The sequence below is a fragment of the Pan troglodytes genome, chromosome 5 (assembly GCF_028858775.2).
Source record: "Pan troglodytes isolate AG18354 chromosome 5, NHGRI_mPanTro3-v2.0_pri, whole genome shotgun sequence".
Lineage (NCBI taxonomy): Eukaryota > Metazoa > Chordata > Mammalia > Primates > Hominidae > Pan > Pan troglodytes.
The window spans coordinates 5,798,635-5,811,203 of record NC_072403.2 but is presented as its reverse complement, the minus strand read 5'-3'; the positions used below and the strand labels follow the sequence as shown (position 1 = coordinate 5,811,203).

The 12,569-nt window shown below is 35.4% G+C and overlaps 1 protein-coding gene across 1 annotated transcript in view; it reads left to right on the top strand.

The window, feature by feature from the left end:
* The window catches only part of LOC129144193 (MAM and LDL-receptor class A domain-containing protein 1-like), a 42,155-nt gene that overhangs the window by 18,168 nt on the left and 11,418 nt on the right, over nucleotides 1–12,569 (top strand). The window contains exon 6 of the mRNA XM_054685559.2: nucleotides 5,148–5,245. Within this exon, the coding sequence (XP_054541534.1) occupies nucleotides 5,148–5,245 (98 nt within the window). The remainder of the gene's footprint in view (nucleotides 1–5,147; nucleotides 5,246–12,569) is intronic.

The following is a 12,569-nucleotide window of genomic DNA, read 5'->3' as shown; positions in this document are numbered from 1 at the left end:
TGAAAATGGAATCATATCATATGTAGCATTTTGATTCTGCCTTCTTTCAATTAGCATAAAGGACTTGAGACTCATCCATGTCGCTGGCTTCAGCCACAATTCCTTCCTTTTTCACTGCTGAATCGTTGGGTCCATTGTGTGGATGAGCCACACTTCATTTATCCACTAACCAGCTGAAGGACACTTAGATTGTTTCCAAATATTGTCAAATATGAGTAAAAACACCATTAAATTTGCATACGTGTTTTTGTCTGGACATAAGTGTTTATTTGGTTTGAGTTCTCTATCCAATGCCTATGTCTGTTTTTGTTTTTGCACTCTGGTTGGTGAGAGAACTCTACCATTCCTGACTTTCTGTGACCTTCGGGAAATGTTCCAGCTATTCATTTCAGGTGTTTTTACCCCCAGACTCAGGTAGTTTTCTCCAATCCATGCACACGATCGGTCCTTACATGACAATTTAGGGGGGACTGTCTGCAGATCTCGGGAGCTTGCTGTCTTTTCAAAGCTCCAGTACCTGAAAGGGGCAGCTGGCACTCTGTCTTATGAATTCTACCCATGTGGGTCTCCCCAAAGCACCGACTCTATCTGTTTCAACTTGAGGAGACTACCACACTCCTGTGTTTCCCCTCTGCACAGGCACCTGGAAACTCTGTCTAGGCAGTAAGCTGTGGGAATTACAGGACTTAACTCATTTGTTTCCCCTCTCTCAGAGATCACTATCCTGTGATCTATCACTATCTTACAGTCCCATTGTCCTATATTTGACAGTCCATGCTAAATATGCTTTTTTTCTAATATTTTTCTTTTGCTCGTTTAAGGCAGAAGATAAAATCCAGTCTGTGTTACTGGATTCATGTTTGTTTATTTGGCTAAATTTATTTGATTTGGATATACCATAATGTATCTAGCTATTCCCCTATCCAATGACATCAATATCATGACGATGTTTCAAATTTATTCTTGTACACATTTCCTCCTGTAGGATACTTTCGATTTTATGCAATAGATAATAACTAGGAGTGAGACTTCTATATTTTTTAAGCAAGATATGTATTTATATTTTCAATAAACATTTATAGATTCATTTACCCTAAAACTTTAGTACTTCAATTTTTAGTGACAAAATGGGACTACTTTTTCCTATTTTCCTACCAGCAAGAGGCATTATAATTCTCTCTAAAAATTTCCAATTAATGGGTGTACAACGATTTCTCATATGTAATATTTATTTGCATTTCACTGAAAAATATTTTTTTCAAATGTTTCCAATGTCTCAATTTATTTGGATTCTTTAATTTTACTAAGTAATATTTTACAGCTTTCGGGGTAGAGATTTTGAAAATCTTTTGCTAGTATTTTCCTAGGTTTTTGTGTTACTTTTAAAGAACTTCTGATTTTGATTATTGCTGACATATAGAAATGCATTTTTATAGAAAATATTGACCTTGTATCCAGTGGCCTTGCTAATTTTATTTATCATAGCTAGGAACTTATACATATATATTTTATTTTCTAGGATCACAATTATTTTGCCTGCAAATAATGGCAATTTTATTTCCTTTTTTCTAAATATTAACAGTTCTATCTTCCTTTTGTTGTTTTATGTACTGGACAAAATTTCTAGAATGTGTTGAATAGAACTGGTGGTAGCTGCTAGACTTGTCTTATTTCTCTCTCAGAGGAAAAGTTGTCAATAGTTGAACCTTAAGTGCCATGCTTACTGAAAAATTGTATTCTTTATCAGATAAAAATGTTCCCTTCTATTCAAGAGTGTGCTTTTTAAAAAAATTAAGAAATTGAATGTATTTTGAAAGTTTTCAGTATTTTTCAGCATCTATTATGATATGATTGTCAGATTATCTTTTTTGTCTGTAAGGTAAATTGATTTTTTAAATATTAAACCCCTCTTGCACTCCTGAACCAAACCTAACTGGAGTAATTTTATTTATTATTCATTTCTTTATTCTATATGGTAATGCTTGTTTATAACTTTTGCATTTGTGAAAGTTATAGAGACTGGCCTCTAACGTTCTTAAGACATGCAAGGTGTTACTTCTAGGCCAGTGCATCAACAAGGTACCTGTTTTGCAGAAGGTGAGGTCGAGCCAGATGTGAACACTTTAACCCAGGGAGACTATTCACTCTGTCCTTTAATTTTTATATTGTGCTGGTCACATAGCCACTCTGGGGTATGTGGGTGTGTAAGAGTTTTACAATAAACAATTCTGATTACCAGAAGTAAACTCCTTGCCATGACCAGGAATAAAACTGGTAAATTCCACATTTCTCTAACTTGGCTCATTGTTTAGAGCAGGCTGATAGGAAGATAAATCAAGGGACGTGTTCCTAGAAGTCCCTGGGCTTGTGGTCAGAGTTTAGACTCTCTATACCCCTTACCTGCACATATTAATTTTAATGCAATATTGTCAACTTTATAAATATTTGGTTAAAATTATCATAGGATAGCATTTAGCTTCCAAATCAATGGTCAGTAACTTCATATTTTAATTCTATTATCTTTCCATCTAGAAACATGTTATCTCTTTTCATCTAACCAGAGAGTTTGCAGTCTTTCACAAAGTTTATAATGTTCTTCATATAAATTGTGTCCCTTTTCTGTTAAATTTATTCCTACATTAAAAAAATTAATTTTGCTATCAGGAGTTGGACATTTCTTGCTGTTTATGTATCTGGAAACTTACTGCTAAGATAAGATAAGTAATTGTGTAATATATCTGTTTCCATTTAGCTTACCAAATTTTCTAAATGATACTATAATTATAAAAAATGGAATACTTTGGCTTTCTATTTTTACAATTATATTATTGGTAAAACATGGGAAATTTACTTCTCTTTTTCTATAATGTCTACTAGATATTTTATTTCCTTGACTTCTACACTCACCAGACCTTTAAGATAATATTAGTCTAAGATTATAAATATTGCCTAATATTATCTCTAATTGATAGTTGTGACAGAAATATGTCATTTCCCATTTTAATTAATATTGTTTTATCATTTGCCATTTAGAATGCTATTTATTTTGAGGTTGTTCACTAGTCTTTATTTAATTATTTCCTTTTATTTTATTAAGATTTGTGACTTGAAATTGTTCACTGGTTTTTCATAGTCTTTTCAACATTTAGATAGAATTCTATGACTTGACACTTTCATTTGTTGTTGTAACTGAATATGGAGACCGAGCTCCTAAATTAAACCAAACCTACATTCTTGGAAGGCTCAGATTAATCAAGACACACTATTTTTGGATAACAATTTCAAATTTATTCGACATCATTTTAATTAGAATATTTGTTCCTATGCTCACAAGTGAGATTGCTCTCTAGAGTTTTAAATTTTGTCCTATTTTCATCCATTTTATTAAAAATTAAAGATATTCTGGCAACCTAATATGAATCAGGGAGCTCTCCATATTTTTCTAAGATCTGAGGTTTCTCGAATAATGTTGCAAATATTTGTTTTTTAAAAATTAAATAGGGAGCCAGATGCAGTGGCTCATGCCTGAAATCCCAGCACTTTGAAGGCCCAAGGCAGGAGGATTGCTTGAGGCCAGGAGTTTGAGACTCTGCCCCTACAAAAAAATTTAAAATGTATGTGGTAGTGTGCTCCTGTACACCCAGTGGGAGGCTGAAGCTGGAGGATTGCTTGAACCCAGGAGTTCCAGGCAGCAGTGAGCCACAATCATGCTACTGCACTCTAGCCTAGGTGACAGAGCCAGACCCTGTCTCAGGAAAAAAAAAAGAAAAGAAAAGAAAATTAAATTTAACTCAGATGTGGGACCATACATTTCTCCCTAGATTTTCTTTTCATTACTTTTTCAGTTACTTTTGTTGTCTAAACGATTTATTCAGGCCTTTTGCTTCATTTAGATTTTGGCGTCTTAATGTGTACATGTTCTCACCTTCATTAACCAGCTTGTTTGAAATTGTGTATATTCTTTTGAATGACTGGAGGAGTAAGGTCTTTGAATATCGGTTCATTTGTTTTTAGAATTTTGATCATCTTTTAAAAAATATTCATTTGAATTTTACCTAAACCTGAGCAGTTTTAGGTGGAAGAATTTTTCAAAATCAACTTTTCCCATTCTTTTCCTTTTTAGGTGAAGCATAGAGAATTTAATGAACTTGCTCGCATGCACTGTTTCCATTACCTGTAATTTGGAATTTGGGGACAGTAAACTTTATCTTTCCAAGTAGGTTTTGAGATTTAAAAACAATATAAACTGGGTTCTATTTTTCCCACTCAAAGATGACACTGCTGACTCACATCCTTGGTTGTTTGGTTAAACATGTGATGGAGTCTATAAAATAATACATTCTAATTCTAAATCCTTTCCTTTGTGTGCAGTCGGCATTGACTTGTATCTAGGAAAATCACTCTCTGAATACGGTATTTTCCAATGAAAATAGTTGGTTTTCCAAATTGCCTATCACTGTGATTATCAAAGGGCAGTATCAGACCTTGACATTGTTGGGTATAGCCTTCCTTGTAAGTCTTCAATATTCAATGAAACTACCCCAGACAGCAGCTCTGAACCTGTGATCTTTTAAGCTGCTGAGAGATGTTATCCCCTGCACATTTGCCATGAGCACATCCGTCGTAGTTAAAATCTAAAAGTGGTGATTTTGTTAATGTTCAGATTAGATCTTTAATTAAGCTTTGATCCCCTCTAGCACAGACAACAATGTCAAACACGTAAGACCCGGGAGAAACTAAAATTCCTTCCATAAGCTCATATCCTTCGGTACTTTGTGAAGAAACTAAAAAATAAAGCTCTTGTGGGTATTTCATAAGGGCGTGTTGAATATCTAATTGTCAGCTTAGAAGCTTCATTTAATTTGATGTCAAACACTATGACATAAATGAAGCCAACAGAAATGTTTTTTTAGGTGATTTGGATCAAGAGCTTGTTTTAATTGATTAAATGTTATTTTAGGTATTTAATGTTATACCGGTATAAATGCTATTTGTTATCTACAAACCATAATAGTAAATATGTAAAAAATGTACTTTTCTTTATCTAATTGATAGTTTAGCATGTGCAAGGATAAGATTGTGGAGCAAAGAACAGCTAAGTGTGTAAGAGAACTTGCATCCGTATGACTTTCCCTTTGTTTTTGCAGGATCGTTTATTTATTTGGAGGCACAGCGCCCCCCCGGGGTGGCCAAGCTTGGAAGTCCTGTTCTTACAAAATTGCTCACTGCCTCTACCCCATGTCAGGTAATCAACTGTTCTGAATTTCCACTGGCCATTCTGTGGTTGTAAATCGCTGAGCTTGGGTTACTCTGCTAGTAAATGCCCGCCATGTTTTACTAGCACTTTAATAATGAATTAAGAGATTTACATGCGCTATTTCAACACAAAATGCTATGTCCTTCTAGAAGACCATTTGTAACACATAACTGGCACCATTCTTTTGAGGGCTATTAAAGCTTTCTGTTATTTTATATTCTTTTCACACAGTCATTTCAATAATCTAAAGCTGTGGATACGTGTTGCCAAAATTTTTGGCCAACAATGTACATTGAGAAAAATAAAGTCAGTTAAATAAGTGTTTGTTGAAAGAAAGACAAATGGAAATGATTATATTTACTGAAATTTGAGTTTTTTAAATGAGTCCTCTGGTGCCAGGCAAACACAAACTAAGGAGTGAAATATCCATTTTATTTCAGCAGCATATTAGAGAGGATGGACTAGTTAGATTTGGTTCAAGTCTCTTTTGCCACTTTCTAACTGTGGCTCAGACAAATTGTATATTCCTTTTGAGACTCAGTGTCTACACCAGAAACATACATGATTGTATGGATTAAATGTCAGCGTTTACATTGGAAGCATACACGATTATATGGAATAATGTCAAGGATTAAAATGTGATTAAATAAAGCACCTGGCAAAATATTTGGTACATAGTAGGTAAACAATGTTTGTACCAAACATTGGTATATATGTACCAAATATAATGTTAATTCAGTAAACATAATTCCTTTGCTTTCCATAAAAGTAACACCTAAATCAGAGGTCTGTATTCAGCTTGTCTTATTTTCAGTCATTTTGAGAGCTCCAACATGCCTCTCGGCCCTTAGGATTTCAGCTAATTTTTTCATCTTTACTTATCAGAAAATAATGAAGAGATCAATAGTGTCACACAGTAAATTCATTGCCTGTAAGTATAGTGTTAGAGCAGTTTACTTGGGCATTCCTGGTGATAAATGACATATTATTCCGAGGTATAAACCTAATTATACTTTCAGTTTGGTATAAGTCTAAGTGGGAGTGCCCTGAGTTCTTAATAGTGGTGTCCATAGATACATTCTTTTAAAGTCCTAAAGATACTTTCTTTTCCTTTCTTTTGTTTTTTTTTCTTCCCATTTCTTTGTGAGAATAAGAATTAAAGCAAATGCCTGGTCTCCATTTCCATTTTATCCAAATGCCTTTTACCCATTCCCACCTCTTTATTTTAATTAAATCCTATAAGATAGACAGAAAAAGAGAAAGATAGATATAGAGTGTTTTTTTTTTTTTGAGGGGAAACACCAGAAGCACTTCTTCTTTGAAAGTACAAGCTAACTTAGATTTAATTCAAGGTCATACATTAAAGTGATGAGATCACAAATGTTAGATATATAGAAAAAATTGAATGTAAAGGAATATGATGTGTTAATTCTGCCTGCTTTACAGAAATTTGAAGATATTAAGAGTGTATTAGAAATTCCTATGACTTACCTAGAGTCACTGAGAAATCATATGCATGTATATGATTTTAAAATGTAATCTACCTTTCCCATCATTGTATGCTTCCCGAAAGCCATTGATTTGTGGTCACTGGGATTGAGTTTCAGTTTATCATTGTTTCCACTTGAGGACACTTAATTTTTGCTTAAATTGGTAACTTAGTTGGGGTTGGGGTGTTATTTAGGTGGGGTCTCAGTGAAAATGCTGTCATGGACATTTTGGGTGCTTGGTAGTTTATCTCAAAACCAAGGCTTCGATCTCTAAAGGCTATGGATACTGACTTAATGGTTTGCCTTGGTTTTTGAAAAACTGAGACTGTTTCAAGGCGCCACTGCAGACTGCCAGAATAGATATTTGTTTTTCACGCTTTTCTCTATGTGCTTGAATTTTAGGAGTCTTTGAGTTAGCAGGAAGGATATTTGAGTTACTTTGTAATGCTTTCCAGTTTAGGAAGTAGGAGTAGACTGTAGGAGAATGTTATTGATAGTCTGAGATACACATAGCTAAGGTTCTCAGGATTTTTCTAAGACTATAATATGAATTTTTAAAATAAGTTTGTGGCAATATGTGATATTTTCTTTTTCTTTCTTTCTTCTTCTTCTTTTTTTTTTTTTTTCCTGAGACAGAGTCTCACTCTGTCGCCCAGGCTGGAGTGCAGTGGCGCAATCTGGGCTCACTGCAAGCTCCTGCCACAGCCTCCTGAGTAGCTGGGACTACAGGTGCCCACCACCACTCCTGGCTAATTTTTTGTATTTTTAGTAGAGTCGGGGTTTCACCATGTTAGCCAGGATGGTCTCGATCTCCTGACTTCGTGATTCACCCACCTTGGCCTCCCAAAGTGCTGGGATTACAGGCGTGAGCCACCGCACCCGGTCGATATTTTCTTACATAAAAGTTACAGAATAAGCAAACAAAACAAATTCTTACCTTCTTGGGTAACTGGAAAATCTAGCCAATCCTCTGAATTGGAACGTATTAATAATAGTGCTTTCATGGAACCAATGTTCTTCATTATAAGGTAGTAGAGTCAAGCAGTGAGATAACCAGTGTGGGGTACTTTGATATGATTAAAGCCTTCATTTTCTGAAATTATATGTTTTTTTTTCCTACATAATCCTAGCAGACTAATACAGTTAAGAATTTTTTCTTTTTTTGAAAGGAATTTAAAGCAACTTGAGCTTTCTCGTGAGTTGCCATTTCTAACAGCACGATTTTAGGGCCATTTTGCATGGATTACCTTGTACTTTATATGTGGCCAACACATGCCATCAGCATGGACAATTGTTCTTGCAGCTAATCATTGTTCAAGATGCGGACTTTAATTTATGCTTCAAAAGTCCTTTCAGCCACTAGTGGAAAATTGGCATTTTTCTTTGAAATACAAGATAGGACAAACAGAACACGAGGGAGCCCAAAGCTATTCTATCTTACTGCTGTTGAAATGCTGTTACTGTTTACAATTAACTAGGAAATGTAAAGTATGAAGGGGATTAATGTGGGTACTAATATTTTCTGAGTTTTCATATTTGAGTTACTGTGTAAGTAACATAATCTCTTACTTTTAGGACTTCACAATTAAATACAGGAAGATGGATAATATGAAGCTTTTGCTTTCAAAGTTAGTTTGTATGTTCATCTATTGATCTTTCTTTTGTTTTTAATTCTCCAACTTGTTTTGCAAGTACATTAATATTCCTTCAGTAAAAGATAATTCATAGATTGTTTTACAAATATGAATGAGAAAGTCAGGACAAAGGTAGTTGAAACCAGAGATAGGTTGGATCCCAAAGTAAAGTTTATGAGGGCCAGCCTACACATTTGAGTCTGCCAATGCAGAGAGGGCCACATGTGGTTCAGATTCAAGGAAGTAAAGAGAAATAAACAAAACTGAAAATAGTTCTTCTGAGACTTCTCCCGAGTGCTTGCTATATTACCAAAGTAAACATTATACCTACGATTCAACACATATATATTGCTTATCTACAGTGTGTTGATCACAGTCCTCGATGCAGGGAATATAATGACAACAACCTAAACACATGCTTGCTCTAACAAAATGTTGTTTAGTGGGGGATACTGACAGCAATTCAGTGTAAAATGCTGCAAACTACAAGAGGGTGAGTCCAGTATAATAATAACACTCTACAAATCTCTCTCAAAGAGTTTTAAAAGGTCATGTCTTACAATGTCCCCAAAGTAGGACAATGAACTGGAGTCAAAGAACAATTTAGAAAAAAAGTAATTTTGGATCATGTCCTGCAATGGTGCAGTTGTGCTCTATTCCCTGGTCATTGTGTTTAATCCAAAGATCAATGTTAGAATAGCTGATGGATTCTAGAGGAAGCAACAGTCTACAGAGGAAAGGGCAAGCAGGTGCTGTCTCCAATCTGTATATCAAAGCACATAAAGATTAATCATTTAAACGGGAAAAACAGATTCTGTTTTATTGAAGATTCTAAACCTCAACATAAGCTTGTTCAGGAAAAGAATGCCCAGGAAAAAGCATAACTGACTAGGAGCAATAAAAATCACTATGGTAATGGTGAGGGATGTGTGTGTGTGTCTGTGTGTTTATGTATGTGATGAATGATCCCCTCTTTCAATATATACTTATTCCCAGCTGAATTTTGAGGAGCTATAGATATCTTAGCTTGTTTTTTTTTTTCTTTTCTCCCATTTATTTATTTTGCTTTTTTGGCTATTCTTGTCCTTCTGTATCTTCGTATTCTAGATCTTATAAAGGTGCAGCAAGTGTGGCAATAAGCAGACTGAGGAAGGCATAAGGGGTCTGATGTGAAGCAGAGAAGGCAGAGGTGGCTGAGGGTTTGGAGTAAAATCGAGAATGGCCATGAAGATCTGGCCAAGGAGCTCTGAGATTGAGAAGGAATTAGAACAAAGTCCATAGGGAAGTTGAGAAAATTGGCAGGAAATTTGAAGAGGAGGGTTTCAACAGGAGATGATCAAAATTAAAAAAAAAGAAAGAAAGAAAACAGAAAAATAAGGAAGAATTCATTTTGAACCTCTGAATCATGATCTTGGGTGTCCCAGACTGAAGTATCAGAGAGCCCAAGGTCCCAGAGGCACTGTACAGACACGAGAGCCAATGGAACTAAGACTATCACCCCCTCTCCAGCTTAGGTACTCATCCATATGCAGTAACTGGTGTAAATCACCAGATGTTCTTTCCTTTGGTAGTAAAATATATGATTTAATGTATACATATATATTTTTTAAAAATAGAAATAATTTAAAATCATAAGGATACAATTAAAAATGAAATAATTGGAGCTTCCATTTTTATCTTCAATATTCAGAAAGAACTGTTTGTTGGAAACTTTTTTAACCACATGAAATTCTCTTGAATGCAGTGATTCAAAGTCTTGAATAGTCATACTATATATAAAATCTGCCTTAGTGGAGACCCAATAAAAATAAAAGCAAGCCCTTTTTATTAACATTTTACTTAACTTGTTTTGAATGAAGCAGGCATGCATCAAGAACATTTCCTTTAAAAATGATCAAGTAGTAAATAAAATTTGAATGTTTGGTGTAATTTTCACATACATGCTTTGCAGACCTGTTTCATGCAACATTCTGGGATGATGGACAATGTTCCCTATGTTAAGTATAGTAGCTACTAGCTACATAGAGCTATTGAGCATTTAAAACAACTGAGAGGCCGGGCGCAGTGGCTCTGGCCTGTAATCCCAGCACTTTGGGATGCTGAGGCAGGCGGATCACAAGGTCAGGAGATCGAGATCATCCTGGCCAACATGGTAAAACCCCATCGCTACTAAAAATACAAAAATTAGCTGGGTGTGGTGGCACGTGCCTGTAGTCCCAGCTACTCTGGAGGCTGAGGCAGGAGAATCACTTGAACCCAGGAAGTGGAGGCTGCAGTGAGCCGTGATCACACCACTGCACTCCAGCCTGGGCAACAGAGTGAAACTCTGTCTCAAGAACAACAACAACAACAACAAAAACAAAACCATAACTGAGAAAATGAATTTTTCACTTTGTTTAATTTTAATTAATTTAAATTTAACAGCCACACTATTTTCACAATTTTGTAGTTATGCTCATTATAATTAAATGTTCATTTTCTTTTGCCACTTTTCCTCCAAAAGACTCAAAGGTCCCTAAGGACCTGTAATGCCTTATACATTTTTTTGACGTAGAATAGATTATCTTTCTTCCTCTCTTTCCTCTCTCTCTCTCTCTCTGTTACTTTCTCTATATATATTTCTGAATGTTTATAAGCATTTACTGACAGTCTTCTCATTTCTTTCTTCTTTTTTTAATGCAATTAACTGAATACTTAGAAAATACAAATTACTATAATAAGTTCTGTGAGGAATTTATGACACGTTTCATGATTTGGAGTTTAAGGTTTAGTGTTCTGCTACTGGCATGTACCAGGTTGAGAGGCACAGAGTTTCCATACTTGAGTACTACTTATGTGAAGTCACAGCTTGTATCAATAACTTAAAATTGATCATTAGAGAAATTCAAATCAAAACCACAATGAGATATCATCTCACACCAGTCAGAATGGCCATTATTAAAATGTCAAAAAATAACATGCCGGCAAGGTTGTGGAGAAAAAAGTATGCTTATACACTGTTGATAGGAGTGTAGATTAGTTCAACCATTGCAGAAAGCAGTATGGCAACTCCGCAAAGAGCTAAAAGCAGAGCTACTATTCCACCCAGCAATCCCATTACTGGGTACATATACCTACAGTACTAGAAATTTTTCTACTGTAGGTCAGGTGCAGTGGCTCATGCCTGTAATCCCAGTACTTTGGGCAGCTGAGGTGGGTGGAGTGCTTGAGTCCAGGAGTTTAAGACCAGTCTGGGTAACATGGTGAAACCCTCATCTCTACTAAAAATTAAAAAAAAAATTAGCTGGGTGTGGTGGTGCAAGCCTGTAGTCCCAATTACTGAGAAGGCTGAGGTGGGAGAATTACCTGAGCTCAGGAGTTTGAGGCTGCAGTGAGCCGTGATCATGCCACTGCACTCCAGCCTGAACAACTGGAGTGAAACCCTGTCTAAAAAAAAAAAAAAAAAAAAAAAAAAAAAAAAAAAAAAAAAAGACATCATTCTATCATAAAGATACATTCACATGTATGTGAATGGTCATTGCAGCGCTATTTACAATAGCAAGGATATGGAATCAGCCTAGATGCCCATCAATGACAGATTGGATAAAGAAAGAGTGGTACATATGTACTGCGGAATATGCAGCCATAAAAAAAGAACAAGATCATGTCTTTTGTGGGAACATGGATGGAGCTGGAGGCCATTATCCTTAGCAAACTAACACAGGAAAAGGAAACCAAATACCGCGTGTTCTCACTTACAAGTTGGGAGCTAAATAATAAAAACAATGAACACAAAGAAGGAAACAACAGACACGGGGGTCTACTTTAGGGGGGAGGGTGGAGGAGGTAGAGGAGCAGAAAAGATAACTATTGGGTACAATGCTTAGTACCTGGGTGATGAAATAATCTGTACAAGTCCCCGTGACACGTGTTTGCCTATGTAACAAATCTTCACATGTACCCCGAACGTAAAATAAAAGTAAAAAGGAAAAACAATGAATTAAAAAAATTTATGGGCTGTATCAATAACTTTTGTTCAGTGATTTCACCCTCAAAAATTCAAAAGATAATGGAACATTCCTTGGTATTTAATAACTTAAGAATTTAAGTCTGCATAATGCAAATTCTATAAAAAAAGTAAATTATATATAAGTTCTGAGCTCTTATCCCATTGACTATGGATCCCTTTGGCATTTATACTTAATACAC